A 19,858-nucleotide genomic window follows, 5' to 3' on the forward strand; every position below is an offset into this window, starting at 1 on the left:
GATTAGTTAACGTTAGAATGGATCATCCTGGTGAGGCTGAAGTTATAAATTACAACCGTTACTAGAAAACACCTGTTAACAGAACTACTCTTCAGAGGAAATAAAACAGAGCTTTAGCTAAAAACGTAGCATGCCCTTCAACAGTATCATCTTTATGAAAGAACACGTGTGGGCTAAATCAGACTACACTATTAAAGTCACTTACATTGCATCATTCTGTTACTTCCTATGACTATGTTGGAAAAAGTTAATTTTTGCTTCTGTCCTCGAAAAGCTCATTATCTAATAGCAAATATTTGCTTTTGATAATATGTAGCCAAATGGTAATACTGACTCATACAGTGTTGGGGAAAAGGGTGGATTTAAGATGGTGATGGTATTTTAGTAGACATTGAATTGGATTATTAGACCCAGATAGGTGGACATGCCTTATTTTGTAATACTCATTTATAAGGGGCTAAATATCCCACAAAACAGAAAGGTGTAAATGATGTGTAATATATGATTAACTGTTGGTTTGCTAAGTTAATAAAGCAGTAAGGATAGATGAAAAAAATTAAGTAATTTTGGTAATTTGTGTTTTTTTCGTAAAAAACATGGAGTTCAGTATTTAATTCTAGGTCTCCCCATTGATCAGGTTCTTATCAACTTCTCTTTTGTCATGAAAGCAGCTTGCCAACGTGTAGAGCACCAGCTTATACTAAGCTTTTGGTATTTCCTTGTCATTGCTTGTTATTTTGTCTCGGCTTTAGTAGAAGACTGAAGATACAATTAAGTCTAGAAAAGAATCATAAACACTTTTTTCCCACTTCTCCTGGGCTTCGGGACTATACTTGGAAGCAGAAATTAAATCCGATAATGTCAAGTGATGAGTTAAGCACGAAAAAGGATGTAACAGTTTCTCAGCGAAATTAAAATAAATATCACCAAAGTAGTTATAATTCTTCCAGTGGCTAATATGTAACTGACTATGAATTGTGTCTAGAATATTTAATAATTACATTTTCCTTCTTTTTATGTAGGTTTATTGATGTCTGCCATCACAGTTATCATTCTCGTATTATATTTTGTAATTGATACATTCTGGGTTCAGAAGAGACCGTGGCTTGCTGAGTGCACACCGATTTACATACAGTATTTTGTGAAGTTCTTCATTATTGGAGTTACGGTTTTAGTGGTAGCAGTGCCAGAAGGTCTTCCACTCGCAGTCACTATCTCACTGGCTTATTCAGTCAAGGTAAGCAGAAAAGAAAGTCTCCGCTGGTGTAGAAAATGTACAACTGGTTGCTCTTTTCTCTTGGGTTCTGGAACTAGGGGATTTCCATAAATTTACACTGTTTTCTTTAGCGCTGTCATTGATTCCCTTCTCCTCCCCCCCCAGTTGAAGATCTCTGCATCGAGAGCTATACATTCCTGGGATGGCAGACTTGACACAAAGCTAAGCATAACTCTGCTGGGGAAAGTTCTAGCTTAATTTTCCTCATATGATAGTTATGTTGTCCTGTCCCCTCCTGTTTCCAATCTGTAACATTGAAGTAAGCACGCTTGTCGTTTGCCTGTGGTACAAGAGCAGAGAGGTTTACTTGAATCCAACCGTCTAAGGCCTCCTTGTTTCCACCCTTGGACCCTTATGACCCCACGGTCCTGCCTTCACATGGTAGACTCATGTTTCTAAAAAATAATTCAGGGGGCTTCCCTAGTGGCACAGTGGTTGAGAGTCTGCCTGCCAGTGCAGGGGACACGGGTTCGAGCCCTGGTCTGGGAAGATCCCACATGCCGCGGAGCAACTAGGTCCGTGAGCCATAATTACTGAGCCTGCGCGTCTGGAGCCTGTGCTCCGCAACAAGAGAGGCCCCGATGGTGAGAGGCCCGCGCACCGCGATGAAGAGTGGCCCCCGCTTGCCGCAACTGGAGAAAGCCCTCGCACAGAGACGAAGACCCAACACAGCCATAAATAAATAAATAAATAAATAAAAATAAAAAATTCAGATCATCTTGTTTCCTTTTATAAAACCCTCCAGTGGCTTCTTGTCAGAATGAAATCCAAGGCTCCTTGCTATGGCCTGCAGGGCGCTGCCCCATCTGGCCTTTGCTTTCCTCTAGTGTTCATCTCCCACCTCTCTCTCCCCCTCTGGTCCAGCCTCACCAGCCTTCCTGCTGTTTCTCAAATACCCCAACCCTGTTCTCACTTCAGGACCCTTGTGCTCCTTCCTTTGAATCATCAACTCTCTAGCTTTACTCAGGTCTCTTCACATATCACCTTCTCTGACCACTCCATTTACAGTAGCTAACTCCTCCTTGTTCTCCTAGTAGAATGCTGAAAAAATGAGCTTCAGTGGCTTCGCTAGCTGCTGGTTACCTAAAGGAATATTCTGTTTGAAGATTACTAACCTACTTTTTAATCAATTTTATATCTCATATGGAAAAGGTGGCTTCACATGTAAAATTATACCTGATGAAAGAATGCTGCTCTTGTCAATTTTCTGATATTAATTAATATTTCTCCTTAAGTAGTATTGCTGACAGAGAGCAATACAAAGTAATTGGTCATAGTTTCTGCTCCAGCACTCTTATCTTCAGTGTTCCCAAGAATTTTCAACAGATGTGTCATGATAAGAATATTTTTTGCTTACTGTTTGAGTTTATTTTCAGGCATTTCACATCTTTTGTTTCAAAAGTAAAATGGTAAATGTGTCAAAGTAATAATGAAATACAGTGTAATCATCTATTTGATGTTTTAAAATAATTAGAAATAATTGGGGTAAACATAAGTTTTAGACACATGGGTAAAATCAGTCATTCTGTCAATACTGTCATTAGTTCACTTTGAATAGTCATTAATGATATTAATTTTTCAATTGATCAAAAAGATACAGGCAGGATTGATTTGCAGTCCTTTCGTAGAAAATAAATAAGAGCATTTTTCTTTAAGTTTTTATTAAATGTTTATTTTAGCCCAAATGTTACCAGTCACTTTTCTTTTCATTGAGGTGTGGTCCTTATGGCTCCTGTGTTAGTGTTTGGCAAAACTGAACACATTTTCTTTACTGCAGAACTTCCTTCTTTTAATGTTCAGTATTAATGTAAATCACAGTAATCTTCCTTCCCCATATTTATTTCAAGGAATCAGTTTCTTGCAGTATCTTGCATATTAGTAGTCACAGAACATACTTTGTAAAATAACTCTTTACAGGTTTTAACCCATTCCAGGTATGTTTTAAGAATCAATTATCAAGCATTTTAACCTAAATGCTTTTTGGAGCTACAGTGAAACTCTTGTTCTTTTTAGAAACTGTCTTTTTCTTGTAAATAAGAGGAAGGGATGATCCTGAGGATGAGAAGACCAAGTGTACCAACATATGGAAAAGATAAAAATGATCCTTTCTGGTTTTGTTATGTTACCTCAATCTATCAGAGTCAAAAGAAAAAAAATATCAGGCAGCTACATGCCCACAAACTCTATATTTAACTGATAAGCTACTTTTTCCTTGGTGACTGATACAAGAATCTTTTGTTTTCCACTTAATAAGGAGACTTAATCCTTACATGTTATATACTCTTACATGGCTGTGAGTACCTCTGTACTTAGAGTACAAATTATTATAGCTCTTGTAATTTGAGGACACTTCACAGAAGTGTTGGAGGCATATAGTCAACATGATTTGCATATGGGTGCAGGTATCTGTATTCATTTACTAGATTATGTTATGTAGTGGGGAAATGATTGAAACCACTGAAAGCTAGTACTCTATTTAGCTTATTTGAATAGGTCAAATATACTAAATTCTTCCAGTATTAAATCGGTGCTTTATACTGTGTATCCATGTAAAGTTGGGAGTTTTAGTTCTGATTTTAAAGCAGTTTATAATCATTTTAATATAATGAGGTCATTGGTTTTATATGTAGCTTAACTACTTTTTTTTTGGTCACTGTAGAAAATGATGAAAGATAATAATTTAGTGAGGCATCTGGATGCTTGTGAAACCATGGGAAATGCTACAGCTATTTGTTCAGATAAAACAGGAACATTGACAATGAACAGAATGACAGTTGTTCAAGCTTACATAAATGAAAAACATTATAAAAAGATTCCTGAACCAGAAGCTATTCCACCAAATATTTTGTCCTACCTTGTAACAGGAATTTCTGTGAATTGTGCTTATACATCAAAAATATTGGTAAGCTTTCTTTAATAATTAATTTATATATGAAAATTAATTTTTCAATTTGTGATGATTTGTATGTAGCTTTTAAGCTCTATCATTACTATTTATAAATTGAAGAAATGCATTGCGTTAAGTTTTTAAAAGGCATATATCCATATACTGTATTTAATTTTCTTTTGATACAATTTGTGTTACTAGTAAGATCTGTTGATCAACATATACATTCTCTTTATTTGTATTTTTCGTCTCCTGTATTTTGAATTTCCTGCGTTTAGAAACTCTTGAGCCTAACAACCAGAAGAAGTCCTTAATTTTAAATTTTTACTTTGCTCATTTTGTGAAAGACTAGTCTATCTTACTATAGAAAATTAACTCAATTTACTAGAGAAGATTTTGAAACTAGATTTCAACTTAAAATAATATGTTTTATATATGCTTGCTATATGCTCTGTTTGGTTTCTCAGTAGATCCTACCTGTAAGGTGATCCTTAAACCTTTTGGGACTAACTGAATAAAGTAATTCTAGACTTGTACTACCTTAGAATAAAATATTTTTAACTTTGCAAGTTTTAAAAGTCTTTATTTATAACATAAAGCATGAAATTGTTTGGCTGATATGTGTTCTAGTGATTTGTGGGTGAAGACCATAAACAAAATTAGTATTTCATGAATTGGATTATTGGACTGGAAAGTTATGAGATCTTGATTCTAGATCTAGCTTTGCCTTAGCTGTAAGTCTGAGCTTTACTTTCTTCAATTGTTAAGTAAAGATGGTTACATCTGCCCTTAATACTGTTGTGATGATTACATAAGAAGGTATTTGTGAAGATACTATGAAGGAAATAAAGTTTTTATATATATTTAAGTCAACAGTGCTTCATTTTAATGCTTATACTTTTATTTTAAGCCATAAAAATTGGTAAAGTAGATTTAATTTTGAATTATTTAATGTAAACATTCAATGAAAACAAGAGAAGAGGAAAGGAATTAAAATTTCTTAAGTCCCATATGTGTCAGGAACCAACTTTAAAAGTTACATGTCTTATTTAATTCTTGGGTCATAAGAGCACCTATTTTCCAGATGCTGAAGCCAAGGACCACAGCAGTTGGGTAATTTGCCAAAAGTTCACATAGCTAGTAACTGGCAGGGCTGAGATTGGAATCCATGTCATCTTTGCTCCAGAGCTTCTTTCTACCTTACTTTTTCTATGTCCCTCTTTGAAATGCTAAAACTAATAGAAGTTTTCTATATAATTTCTGTATAATTTTGTTTTAGAATGTCTCGTTCTGTTTTACATTATAAATTAAACTGTCGTAGAGAAACAAGATGATACTAGCTTCTAAACCTTTTTTTCTTATAGCCACCAGAGAAAGAGGGTGGATTACCACGTCATGTTGGTAATAAAACTGAATGTGCCTTGTTGGGACTTCTTTTGGATTTAAAACGGGATTATCAGGATGTTAGAAATGAAATACCAGAAGAAGCACTGTACAAAGTCTACACCTTCAATTCTGTTAGGAAGTCCATGAGTACTGTCCTGAAAAATTCAGATGGAAGTTATCGAATATTCAGCAAGGGTGCATCTGAGATAATTCTGAAAAAGTAAGAGTAAAATGCTTAGATGAATAATTTGCTAACTATAGTTGCTTTATGGAATATCTACTATGTTATTATTGTTGCTATTTTCTTTTTGTGAATATCAGGCATTTGCTAGGACCTTGGAGTTTTTGGGTATATTTTAATGGTATCGCTCTTTTGCCCAGGGTATCCTGTCATTTTCATACTCCAGCTTCTTTTATTTCTTAGTATTTTGCTACAGGGAAAATAAGCCCATTACATTCAATCTGGTAGGTTTAATGAAGTGAACATTGATATTTGTTCTTAAACATGTTGACTCCATTGTTATGTAGGATCATGAAAAATAAAAGCCTTCTGGGAAGAAAACCTGCCGTTTATGTCTTCAACACTGCATTGTAGATAGTGATGAATGAATTATATATTAATTTTTAGAACAGCAAAGCATTAAAACTAGATCTTGAGAATCCTTTTATATCAGAGTGAGGTTTTATCATATTTATGCTGCTGCAGCGTCGTATTTAAATATCTGCTGTCATTTTGAATGGTAATCTTTCTTTTGTACTGTCGTTATACACACCGGTCGCCTCAATTTTGACGTCACATGTTTATGTATAGTTTCCCTAATGCTTATTTGTTATTACAGGTGTTGAAATTATTTTGATTTTTTTTTAATTCCAGTAGAGAAGTAGAAAACTTATTTTTTTAATTAAGAGCATTTTTGGAAAATTAGAACTCACTTAAAATTGTAATATTTAAAATATTTCCAATTTTAATTAGCTTATATGTAGATTATAATCCAGTGTTATCTTAATGAACACTTGTCAGATTATAATCTAACAGGTTTAAGAGAAAATACATATAAATGAAAATGCAGAATATGACAGATGTACACAAAGTTTTAAGATGAGAGGTCATACTATGAAGGGTGTAGCATTTAAGATAGGTTTCGGTATGAAGTAAGATCAAGTTGAAGGTAGCCACATTGGAGGGAAGGAAGTGGGAATATGCGGACCATATTGGGGGAATAGCTAATAGTCATACAGTTCAGCTGAGTGGTGATGGGCTTTTGTGGCACACCGGACATGTTTCTTCCCTTTACATATGCTTGGTTATCTGATTTCTGTGAAATGTTAGAAATCTTGCATCCGTGGCTTGCTGAGAAGCAGGTAGGTGGTATGGGAGAGATTTTTCAATCAAAACCAAATCAGGCTTTGGCTCTTCTGCAACTAAGTAGTTTTGGGATGCTGGGAAGATTCTTCCTTTGGCTTCCATTTTCCTTCACTGAAAAAGAAGATGATGACCACCAATTCTAAGACACTGAGATAAAATAATGCATGTAAAACATCCAGCATGGAGTATATTAAGTATACAATAACTCTTTCCACAGTGAGATTTACTTTTGCTGTGGAGTTAGCCTGAGCAGTTAAAACAGTTAAGTAGGCCAGAGAACGCAGCTGAAGAATTTTTTTCATCAGGTAGCAGAATGAGCATGGCTGTGCGACTGAGGATAATTCTTGCATCAGGGAATAAGGTGGGTTGTGGGGGGAAAAAAGGATGGACTGGAGACCGATATCATTTAAAAGCCTATTACAGTAGCTCTGGCTTGAAGTTAAGAGCCAGAAGAAGGCAGTAGAGTAGCAGGGGGAATAGAAAGGAGAGGAAACATTCGGAAGACTGTTCAGAGGACAAATACATAGGACTTAGGAGCTAATGCTATATAGATGATGAGGAGAAAGGAAGTATTCAGGTGAGAGTTTAGACTTAACATTGAAATTATTGGGAGTAATGTTGATGTCTGTTCAATGGGCAGTGAGGAGACAGCCTTTAGTCTTGCATGCAGTAAATTTAAGGTACGGTACAACATCTGAGTAAGACTGTCAGAGTGGAAAGCTTTGGAAAACGATCAAAACAGAAGATGGGGATTTGGGAATCACCTGCCTAGAAGCAGGAGGCAGTGGCATCACCAAGGGAGAAGAACATAAAGAGGCAATGTGAAAAAATAAACTTTAAATAGGGAAGTATACAGTGTAACTTTTATTTACTACACAGTTAAAGAGTTGTAGTTAGTTTTGCTGAAACTAAAACTATTTTGGCATTATCTCTCTCATTCTAATAGAGTGCTTATTTTAACAGTAAGTTATTTTTTTTCTTTCATGGTTAAAACAATACAGGTGATGAAACAGCATCTCAGGTAAGGGTTGATTGAACGTGGCTTTTTACTTTAAAAGAAGGAAATATCTGGAAATTTTGTGTTAATTAAAATTAATGTCTAATTCTGTACCAAAATGGACAGGCATATAGTTTATTCTTCTCTGCCACGAGGGTTTTTTGCGAAAATTTAGAAGCCCTGCATTTCCAAAAGAGAAGTGTCTAAAGTAACTTGAATGGAGCATGGTCAAGTGAGAACCATAAAAAGAGAACTGTATTTTGTAAAGGGGAGGGTGAAAGGTGAATGTGATTTAAGTCTGTAAAAGCACAACATATGTAATTCTCTGAATTCCGGATAATCAGATTCCATGACTCTAGCCCTTCCAGTTCACTTAAATGGCATTAACCATTATTTTTGTTAATTATTGATGTTTGGATTCAACGTTTCCTTATAGGTGTTTCAAAATCTTGAGTGCTAATGGTGAGGCAAAAGTATTCAGACCAAGGGACCGTGATGATATTGTAAAAACTGTGATTGAACCGATGGCATCAGAAGGCTTGAGAACCATATGTCTTGCATTCAGAGATTTCCCAGCAGGAGAACCAGAACCAGAATGGGATAATGAAAATGATATTGTCACCGGCCTTACATGCATTGCTGTTGTGGGGATTGAAGATCCTGTGAGACCTGAGGTGGTGAAACATTCTGTGTTCTGCATGTGCAGAAGGCACTAACCGTAACCAGTTTTCTAGTAAAATTCTTAGTGTTTGTGATTTTATTTCTCTCCTATGTGAATCCAGGATAAGTGAAATAATAGTGCTTGTGCTGCATGTGCTACCTGTTTATGGTTTTTAATTAGATAACTTCTCTTTGGGATCCTGTATGTTTATAGCATAACCAGTGCCTTGAACTGGGTAGGTTTTGTCCATTGATATTTATATTAAATTACATAGTGAATGCCATTAAGTTATTTGTTTTCATGGTCTGTAGTCCAGCACTGTCCAATAGAACTTTCTGCAACCATAGAATTGTTCTGTGTTGTTCCATATCATAGCTACTAGCCACATGTGACTACTGAGATTTTGAGGTGTAGCTAGTGCAACTGAAAAACCGAATTAAAAAAAATTTTTTTTCAATTTATATTTAAACATCTTGCTACCATATTGGACAGTCCGCAGCTCTAGACTTTGCTTTTCTTCTTTAAATCTTTTTTTTTTTTTTTTTTTTTTTTCTTAAGTCTATTGAGCAACTGCTGTGTGCCAGCCACTATGCTAAGATACTGGAGACATAAAGATTTTTGAGATCTGGTTCCTGGCCTCAAAGAAGTCACTGTCCTGGGCAGGGATGGACAAACACATAATTATAATCAGGCTGTTAGTACATAGTTAGATACATATGCAGAGCATGTTATATGAGCCCCCAACCTTCTAAAGTAATTATATCTTTTTATTGCATTCTTACTGTGTGCCAGATATTATGCCAAGTGCTTTACATGGATTATTTCATTTAATATTCACCTCTGAGTTATAAGTATTAGTACTTATTTGAAAGATGAAAAAAAATTGAGATGTATAGAGGTTAGCTCTAGACATTAGAGCTAGTGTGTTCAAACCCAGCTCTGTATAAAATACATTTGATTAAAAGACCACACTGTGTTATGTTAACCATGAGAGGGGTCAAGTAAGACTTCCTAGAGGTTAATTACCTGATGTGAGTCTCAAAGGATGAAGAGGTATTGGCTAGACCAAGAGAGAGGGTGAGCGGTAAGCACATTGTGAGCAAAGAAGCAACATGAATAAAAGCACAAAGGCAAAAACAGCTCTTGTTCAGTGGCTGTGATCAACTAATTGATTCAACATCCAGTGTGTAGTGCCAGGCACTCTTCTAGGAACTGGAAATACTACACTAAACAAAATAATTATGAAACTTATACTCTAGAGGTAACACAACAGATAAACGGATAAAGTGATAGGTACATAGGCAGTATGCCAAGTGAAGACACATCCTGTGAGGAATAAGACTTGGTCTCTGCCCTCATAGGCCTTATATTCTAATTGGCGTGAGGTAGCAGGGGAGCATCAGATACGACTATTACAAGTGTGATAAGGGCTGTAAAGGATATGCACAGGGTGATAAAAAAGATAACAGAGACCACATTAAGGATCTCTGAAGATGTAACATTTGAGTTGAGGTCTGATGGCTAAAAGTGAGCCAGCCATGTAAATAGCTGCAAGAACAGTATTCCATAAAAATGGCACAAAAAATATAGGACACTTGAGGCGAGAAAGTATTTAGATTTTCAGAGGTGGAAAGGAGGCCAGTGTGGCTGTAAGTTTGGACAAAAAAGGGCAGATGAGATTATCTTTGGCCTTACTAGGCAATAAGGGCTCTGAATTTTATTCTGAAATTCAGTGGGAAGTCGTTGAAGAAATTCAGGCTGGGAAGTGACATGATTCATGTTGTTAAAATAGTATTTGGGGTACTATGTAAGAAATGAATTAAAAAGAGGAGTAGAAGCAGGGAACCCAATGAGATTATTGCAGTGATCCCAGGCAAGAGATGACCATGGCTTAGAACTACAGTTGTGGCAGGGAAGATGGAAAGAAAGGTATGATTTTAAAGTAAATAGAGGTAGAACCAATAGGAGTGAATATGTTGGGTTTGGATATACTCTTTTTGACATTGTTGAGATCTCTGAAACATCCAGTTATATGTCAAGCAGGCAGTTGAACCTAGAAGCCTGAAAGTGAAGTAGGCTGGAGAATTCACATATGAGGCTAAAGGAGATCTCTTGAGGAAAGTGCGTAGCTAGAGCAGTAAGCTTAGGACTGGGATATCTCTACAATTAGATCTCTTCTGGAGGAGTGGGGAATCAGTCTCCAACTTGCATAACTGAGTGGCTGGTAGATGGTATTACCAATGTAATAAGAGAGTCAGACGGAGCTGCCTATTTAGAGATCAAGTTTGGGGTTCTGGAGTTTCAAATGCTTATGAAACATCCAGGTGGATCATGTTTGCCAACCTTTGGTCAAAGGAAAACCATTCAAAGTTTTATACATTGATTTATGGCTTAAATCTTATCTAAATATAATATTAAATCAGGATGTTGTCAACTTTTGTCCTTTGGAAAATGTATTGCTCATTTTGTGTTCTTAGCACTGAGGTTGATGGACAGTTTTATCTTTTTTTAAACACGTAAGTGGCAATTAATTTCTTCAGTATCACAAAATGAGATGAGTACTTTCATACTAAAATGAGACAACGTAATAGGACGTAGCTTTCCCGAGTGGGTCTTCTGGATTGTACAGTTCTGATGTAGAGAATCTTGATTAATTAGATGTCTAGAATAAATCCAGCTTTATTGCATATGCATAGATAGTTAAACAAGATGCTTGGCTTCTCTTCAGTTTATCTGTAAAAGTGGAGGTAGTTTGTAAGTTTTAAGTGGAAGTATTTGGTGGTTAGTGGACTATTAATAAATTTAGTTTACTTTCTTAAATATTATTTGCCACATAGCTTTAACCAAGACCAGTTTCTGCCTCTTATTCATTGTTTCCTATTCCAAATGATCTCAGGGTACCACCCAGTGAGTGCTAAGATGGACAAATCTGGGTTACTTTCTATCTCAAATGAGAAGTGAGAAATACATTTATACAGCAGACCAGTGTTTTCAAAATCAAATATTGATTTTTTTTAAACAATAGAGGGATGTATAATATGAAAGCACAGTTCTGTCTAGGTAGGCCATGAAAGCTCCCAGAGATGTTACATTTACACTGTTTACAGTAGAGGTCACAAACAGCATATAGGCCAAAGTTAGCCTTCAATCAAGTTATCTGTGGACTGTGTGTGTGTGTGTGTGTGTGTGTGTGTGTGTTTAAAACATCAGGTTTGAGAGTACACACAAATCTGGGTTTCTGCTTTCTCTTGAAATTATAGATTCTGTCAACATTTCCACCGTGATAAAAAAAAAAGACTAGAGCTGAGTGCTCTTCTATTAGGATTGTCTTGGATTAGTCACTTTCAGTGTTTTTTCCTCATTTCTGTTACCCGCATGGCCCTGTGGGTATTTGCATTTGCGACCTCTGTTCTAGTAGGATCGACATGGATTTTCTGGTTAGAGAAGAACAGGAAAGGATTTTCTAGGCAAAGAGAATTACAGAAGCACAGGCACAAAAATAATACATTGATTATTCATCTATCAAGCTGTGTATAGTAGAAAAAAAATTTAGATAAATCTAGGAAACTACTGTTTTTTAATTCTTTTGTGAAACACAACCATGATACTTAAAACTTTTAACAATAATTCCTAAATATACATTATTTTTTAAATTTCCTAAATTGTGTCACAAATGCTTATTCAAATCAGGATCCAAAATCCACACATTAAATTTATTGCCATGCCTCTCAAGTCTTTTTTAATCTAAAGGATCTATAGGTTTCCTCCCTTTTCCATTCTTGCAATTTCTCTGTCAAAGAACAAATTGTTTTTTTCTTTCAATTAGCAAGTAAACTATTGTTTCATTGGAAATTATTTGTAGAAGGACATGTGTCCTGGAGAGTATTCTACATTCTATAATAGATTTTGCCAATTGCATTCCTTCTATTTCCTGTGAACTGGTAGTTAGATCTAGAGTAGGGTTTCCAGATAAAATACAGGACACCCAATTAAATTTGCATTTCACCTAAACAATGAATTTTTTTTTTTTAGTGTAAGGGTGCTCAATAGTGCAATATTTGGTCATCTTGTATTTTTTTAATTGAAGTATAGTCAATTTACAATATTGTGTTAGTTTCAGGTGTACAACAAAGTGATTCGGTTATACATGTATTTTTCTTTTTTTTATTCTTTTCCATTATAGGTTATTACAAGATACTGAATATAGTTCCCTGTGCTATATAGTAAATCCTTGTTTTTTATCTACTAGGGAGCTATTCTGAAGCTCAAGTGTGATACTCTGTTATACTGAGAACTTTGTGGTTTATAGTATAACAGTTGAGGAATCGTATATTTTTGAGAAAGTGTATTAAAAAAAGAACTGTATTGTCGGGTATATCAGATGTTTTAAAGGGGAAATGAACATAAACACAAGGATGCCAATTTAAAAAAGCTATTGCAGTAGCTCAGGCAACAAACATTGGAGACCAGGTACAGGGAAGGTTTGAGGTACAATCGCAGGACTCACTGGCCCTTAAGGATGTATAGGGTAAGGAGTTTGAAGATATCAGATAATCTTTAGGTTTCTCTTAGATAGAAAACATGGTTTCCCTTTTAGACACCCAAATTCTGATGTCTATTTTCTGATGGAACTAGGAATCCAGCTCTCACAATGAGCTGGGAAAAATATGTAGGTCTGAAAGTTATTAGCATGTAGCTAGCAGTTGGAGGTTCCAGAATAGGTAAGATGACCCTTAAAAGATCAAGAATGGGGAAAAACAAGTGAGCCTCCCTTAACCCCAAAGAACACCAACATTTTACTCTGGTGTGGTCTGGGCAGTAAAACCAGAACGGTGGAAAGCCAACCAGGAAAGAATTGCCTAATGGTTGCTAGGGGGAAAAGGCGCTTTAAAAAGCCTTTGGCAAATAAATAATGTAAGCAAATTAAGTCAGATGATAACTGAAAGTAAAGCCTGAACTAGGACTGTGGCAGTGGAAGGGGAAAGAAGAAGATTATTGGGACTACTTCAAGAAATAATATCTTGAGATGTAATTAAAGTTGTCATTTGTGGGACTATGAGGCAATGTATATTTGTTCGGTGGGATTTTTCCCCACCCTGGAAATACTAATTTTCTTTTCATCATGTGAATTTTTTTCCACATTAACCAGGTACCAGATGCAATAAAGAAATGTCAGAGGGCTGGAATTACTGTGAGGATGGTCACTGGTGACAATATTAATACTGCTCGGGCTATTGCTACCAAATGTGGTATTTTACATCCTGGGGAAGATTTCCTATGCCTAGAAGGTAAAGATTTCAACAGAAGAATACGAAATGAAAAAGGCGAGGTAAGCATTTTTTATTTTTTAAGTTGATATATTTTTAGTATATTAGGAATTTCATTGGACAGATACATCTTGAATATGCACTACGTGTTAGGCATCGCACCTGGATCAGTGCAGCCCTCACCCCAAGAAGCAAAACAGTAGCATTTTAGGAAATAAAGGGGACAAGTGATAAAGAAATTTGCCCTAAAGGGAGTGAGTGCTTCATTTTTTCAGTCTGGGCCCAAGAAGTACAATATGTGTAAGCGAGTAATGGGAGATGAGTTTGGAAAGGTTACTATGGAACATATTTTAGGGGACCCCAAACCCTGCACTACTTACGCTAAGGAGTTTCCATTTTCATAGGCAGTGGGGAGATGGTTAGAATTTGATCTCGTAATGATATATATAACAGCGGTTCTGCGTTAGAGTGACTAGAGATCTTTTTAAAACGCTGATTACTAGGCCCCACCTCAGAGTGTCTTATAAGATAGACCTTGGGTCTCGCTCAGCAATTTCCATTTCTAACAAGTTCCCAGGAGTTGCTGATACCGCTGGTCTGTCCACCACACTTTGAGAACCACTGATACAAATGCTAGGTCGCTAACTTGGAATTAGAAAACTAGGCTTGGGCACGTTTTAACTTTGACAAAAATTTATAGATTGAGCAAGAGCGGATAGACAAGATTTGGCCAAAGCTTCGAGTGCTTGCAAGGTCATCTCCTACTGACAAACATACACTGGTTAAAGGTGAGTAGATTTTACAATTACTCCGCAATTTCGTAATAGAGAAATGCGTTCTGCTTCCTAAAATAGTAATAGATACGGAATATTAGATTGAATCGTGGATATCATCTTCTCCAATAAAATCTAAATACATTTCCTTTTGTTACCTTAGGTGAATTGTGTTTATCTTCAGTGATTAAAACAGGATATAACTCCTGATACAACAATTTCTGGAGTTGTTCCTTGCCCAACATCTCAGCAGTTTCCATTTCTCTGTGTTTAATTATTTATTTTTAACTTTGAGTCTGTAAAACTGGCTAGCTAGCATATTCTGCAGAATCACTTTATTATTAATTAAACAGATGGTTTTTACAGCATAAATAACTTACTTTTATTTCAGGTATAATTGACAGCACTGTCTCAGAACAACGCCAGGTTGTAGCTGTAACTGGTGATGGTACAAATGATGGCCCAGCATTAAAGAAAGCTGATGTTGGATTTGCAATGGTAGGAACTTAACCTAATTCAAATATTCAGATGTAATTTACTGGCTGGGTGTTCTGTTTGTTTGGTTTGTTTGTTTGTTACTAAATTGCTGTTGATTTTAAACACTGTCCCTCAAGAGTAGCTTGAGGGATAATATGTAAGCCTAAATTGGTTTATAAGTCTAATTAGTTTATATAATACCTTTATTTGATGCTGGAAGATGACATGACTTCTTTTGAACAGTTATAATAATATCATACATTTACCTTGTACTCTGTAAAATATATAAATGTCTGTCATCTCATCTAAACCTTACAGTCCTCTTAAACAGGAGACAGGCTTAGAACAGTTATATGTATTTAAATTAAGAATATGATTAAGAATCTTCCACTCAACTGAAAATGTCTTAAGAGTAACTTTTAATAGTAATCATTTCATGTATAATAGATGTAATCTTTTTTTTTTTGTAATCTTTTTTGATTGAAAAAAAAGATCTACTTCACCCCACCCAAGTTCTCAATTTATATTTGATTATTAAAAGTGCTAGGAAATTTTAGCATTTCATTATTATTTTCTTTATACTGTAGCCATAATACTGATGAAGTGTTTACTATAAAGTAGTTATCATGAAATACATATGCTACATAAATGTTTAATGATTGAAATTAGATTGTTATATCTTTGAATCCAGTCCTTCTAATTTTTCAGTGTTGGAATGAATCTTTGTACTTTCAGTGCCATAGAAAATTTAAGTATTTTATTTAATTTTAATTTGATTTATTTCAGTTTTGGAAAATACAGGTTCATAATCACAATTCTCAAATCCAAAAATCTGAAAACTGAAATTTTTTTTTCCTAAATTTGCAGCAGAATCATTTGATTGCAAAAAATATTCTGAATGATATGAGGATGTTATTTGTCCCACTTAATATGAACATTCATAGTCATTGTAGAGATATTAATGTGTTTTTATGGGATGCTAACCCTATCTGGGAGAATTTGTGATAGAAGGTATGTGCCTCATTGTCTTTCTAAAGCATGAGAGACTTTGAATTCTGAAACACAGTGTGCCCCCAAGTGTTTCAGAAAGGAGAATATTTATGTGTACCAATGTTTATTTGCATAATTTGTCCCCCTGGTATTTTGCTGCTAAAATAGGGGTTTAGCAGAACCACCACCATGGTAGCTGCCTTTTAACAAGAGTGAGGGAGATGGAAGAAGGAAATGTTATGGGTAAAGTACCCTCAACCAATAGCTGTGAACCCAAAGATTCCCACCCTGCCCTATCCCAAACTTATTATGGTAAGCAGTGCATTGGTGAGAACTTCTGGAGAGCTGGGAGAAGACGGTGAAGGGATAAGGAATATTTAAGGGCTTTTCCTTTGGCTGTAAGCAAAACAGGATCATTCATTTTAGAAACACGGGATCACTCATTGCTGCTCTTGAGCATTTGGCAGGATTCTTACTTCTACTTTCATCTGGACAGCTGACCAGGAAGGTATTTATATACAGTGCATTTTAATATTAAAAAAAAAAACAAAAAAACTTTCTTCCTAAAACTTAGGTGTTTAAGGCAGATACTAAGGGCTTTAAATAAATGCAGGTAAATATAGTAATTCAAACAAAAACACAGTACAGCAGCTGCTCTGTTTGTTTGATTTTTAAGCCTTGAAAGTTTTAGGTCCATTTTACCACTTTTTTTTTTTTAAAGGTAGCATGTCAAAAAAAATCTAAATTTATTTTAAATGCACAGAGAAAAAATAAGTGCGTAGTGGCTTGGACTTGAAAGCACTCTTGCTCAAGCTTGAATTTACTTTGTATATTTGTTCAGTTCTTCAATTTCATATTTTAAAACTGAAAGATGAAATTATTTGTCTTGGGCTTTTATTAGATACCCACAAGAAATTGCTTTTGTGTGTGTGTGTGTGTGTGTGTGTGAGATGAAGTGTCTCTTTTTTTAAATTTATTATTTATTTTATTTTATTTATTTTTGTCTGTGTTGGGTCTTTGTTGCTGTGCGCGGGCTTTCTCTAGTTGGAGCGAGCAGGGGCTAATCTTTGATGTGGTGCGCGTGCTTCTCACTGCGGTGGCTTCTCTTGTTGTGGAGCACGGGCTCTAGGCGCGCGGGCTTCAGTAGTTGTGGCTCACGAGCTCAGTAGTTGTGGCTCGCGGGCTCTAGAGCACAGGCTCAGTAGTTGTGGCGCACGGGCTTAGTTGCTCCGCAGCATGTGGGATCTTCCCAGACCAGGGCTCGAACCCGTGTCCCCTGCATTGGCAGGCGGATTCTTAACCACTGCACCACCAGGGAAGCCCAAGAAATTGCTATTGATTATTTCTTTTTAAACCTGTCTCTTATTTTTCAGGCAGAAATAGCATTTTGAAACACTCTATTCTCTGTCTCTCTGTTTATATATATAGGTGTGTGTGTGTATGTATACACACATACACACTTACATTTAGTAAATTCAACATTAAGATAAAATTTACAACAATAAATTAAAGGGACTCTAATGTGAGTACATTGCAAAGAGGCCTGGCATTTTCCCCTGTTTAGCCACTCCTTTTAGAATTCCTTTAGATAGCAAGCTTCCATGCTGTGTTTAAAATATGATTACATTATTTTTTAAATTATATTGCATTATTCTTACCAAAATTCAGTTAACCACACATGTACAGATATTTCTGTCATCATAGACTGAATGCCATGATGTATTTCTGTAACCAAATATGCATCTGTGGTAGTAAAATCTTCCCTAAGGTAATTAAAATATCTTCATTTAATTTAAAGTGTTTTTAGACTTTGGGTTAATAATAATTTGTTTCTCCTCCAAACATTAAGAAGCTGTTTTCAATATTCTGGTCCAGAAACATTACAGGTGAGTAGTTGCTGCCTCCTAAAGGTTCAGCACACAAGGAAGTAAATCATTGAAGCACGGTGGCAGCCAGTGAAGGACTAAACACTGCACAGGGAGTGCCTCAAGGAAGAAGTCCTTGACCCTGCCTGTAGAGACTGGGGAAGGTTTTCTGAAAGAGGTGCCATTTGAATGGAGAGAGGGAGAAAAGTACTGCCAAGAGACCCTCCAAGAATTGCAAGTAGTTTAACTTCACTAGAAGAGGGTGTGGTGTTGGTGGGTACTGGAATGTGACGATCAGAAGGGCCTTGAATATGAAGATGAGGAATTTGTTCTTGTATCCTGTAGATCAGCACTTCCCAAGCAGACTTCTCATGCAGTAAAACAAATTTGGAGACTCACAATGCATGCTAGCATACAACTCTAAGAAGCTTATAAAAAGCTGTTTTAACGTTTTTTGATGGTGAGTTTCCCAAACTTGTTTCACTATGGAACTAGTTTTTATTTGGACACCAATTAACATCTTAAAGTAGCTTTTTAAATTTTGAAAGATTTTGAACAAGGGAGTGTGAGATTTGCATTTGCAAAAGATGGAGAATGATTAGAGGCAAGGAAACCTGTTGGGTTTAGATGTGTTAAATATGTTGCACATTCAAAGTAAAGTATACAGGGAATTCCCTGGTATTCCCTGGCGGGCCAGTGGTTAGGACTCCGTGCTTTCACTGCCGAGGGCTCGGGTTCAGTCCCTGGTCAGGGAACTAAGATGCCACAAGGGGCACAGTGCAGCCGAAAAAAAGAAAAAAAAAAAAGTAAAGTATACAGATTAGGAGTTAGAGACTAAAATTTTAAATTAAGATTGCTCCTTCATGGAGTATTTTGAGAAAAGCTTGTTTTGGACTTTGTGTTTATCAAAACAATATTGCATAGCATTTAAAAAGTCAAACAGTTCTATAAGACTTAATAACTATGTCCCCTACCACATATCATTTCTTCCAGCTAATTTTTTGACTAAAGAAAACCAACTATTTTCACTGTTTGTTTTCCTTAGTTGTTTGCCTCCGTGTATCTAAATGGCATGATTACAAGGGTTTTTTAATTTTTTTATATTTTTTAATTAATTTTTATTGGAGTATAGTGCTTTACAATGTTGTATTAGTTTCTACTGTACAGAAAAGTGAATCAGCTATATGTATACATATATCCACTCTTTCTTGGATTTCCTTCCCATTTAGGTCACCACAGAGCACTGAGTAGAGTTCCCTGTGTTATACAGTAGGTTCTCACTAGTTATCTATTTTATACATAGTATCAATAGTGTATATATGTCAATCCCAATCTCCCAATTCATAGGTTTTTTATTGTTTTAATATGAAGCATTTGTTAATGACTCTTCATTAAGGAAGATAAGGATTTAGCACTTTCACAGGCACACACACACAGATACCTGTATGTATGCATGCACACTACCTATCCTGTTACTCTTCCATCAGAGTTAGAGGTCAGTCAATATACCGTCCTTATTGTGATTAGAAATGCTGTTCCAAGCTGAGCCATGTGGTCTGTTATAATTACTTTTACTTCCTTGCACAACTTTTTGTATTCCCTATACATTTTCTTTTTCAATTCACTTTTTAATCTTTAAATTATTTATCTATCTATTTTCTTAGTTTTTTATGTACTTAATACTAATTCGTCACTCCTTTCATTACGTCAGAGACATCAGGCACTTTTACCAGTTTTGCCTTCTTAGAGATCCCTCTCCCAGATCTTCTGATGTGCTTCAATCTGGACTGTTTGCTAAGCCTGCTACACAGCTGTCTCTTCTTTCTCCATACCTAAGAATTTCCTTTTCCTCTCTCTTATGTTAGATTTTGAATTTCCTGAATTTGATGTCAATGTCTTTTTTGGTTTACTCT

The 19,858-nt window shown here is 35.8% G+C and overlaps 1 protein-coding gene across 2 annotated transcripts in view; it reads left to right on the top strand.

Annotated features, from left to right (window-relative positions):
* Window positions 1-19,858, top strand: part of ATP2B1 (ATPase plasma membrane Ca2+ transporting 1) — a 136,630-nt gene that overhangs the window by 97,248 nt on the left and 19,524 nt on the right. For both annotated transcript variants that reach the window (XM_061205850.1, XM_061205851.1), the window contains exons 9-15: window positions 1,023-1,237; window positions 3,936-4,178; window positions 5,528-5,769; window positions 8,349-8,586; window positions 13,723-13,902; window positions 14,541-14,628; window positions 15,005-15,111. In XM_061205850.1, the coding sequence (XP_061061833.1) occupies window positions 1,023-1,237; window positions 3,936-4,178; window positions 5,528-5,769; window positions 8,349-8,586; window positions 13,723-13,902; window positions 14,541-14,628; window positions 15,005-15,111 (1,313 nt within the window). The remainder of the gene's footprint in view (window positions 1-1,022; window positions 1,238-3,935; window positions 4,179-5,527; window positions 5,770-8,348; window positions 8,587-13,722; window positions 13,903-14,540; window positions 14,629-15,004; window positions 15,112-19,858) is intronic.

This window comes from Eubalaena glacialis, chromosome 11 (genome assembly GCF_028564815.1).
Source record: "Eubalaena glacialis isolate mEubGla1 chromosome 11, mEubGla1.1.hap2.+ XY, whole genome shotgun sequence".
NCBI lineage: Eukaryota > Metazoa > Chordata > Mammalia > Artiodactyla > Balaenidae > Eubalaena > Eubalaena glacialis.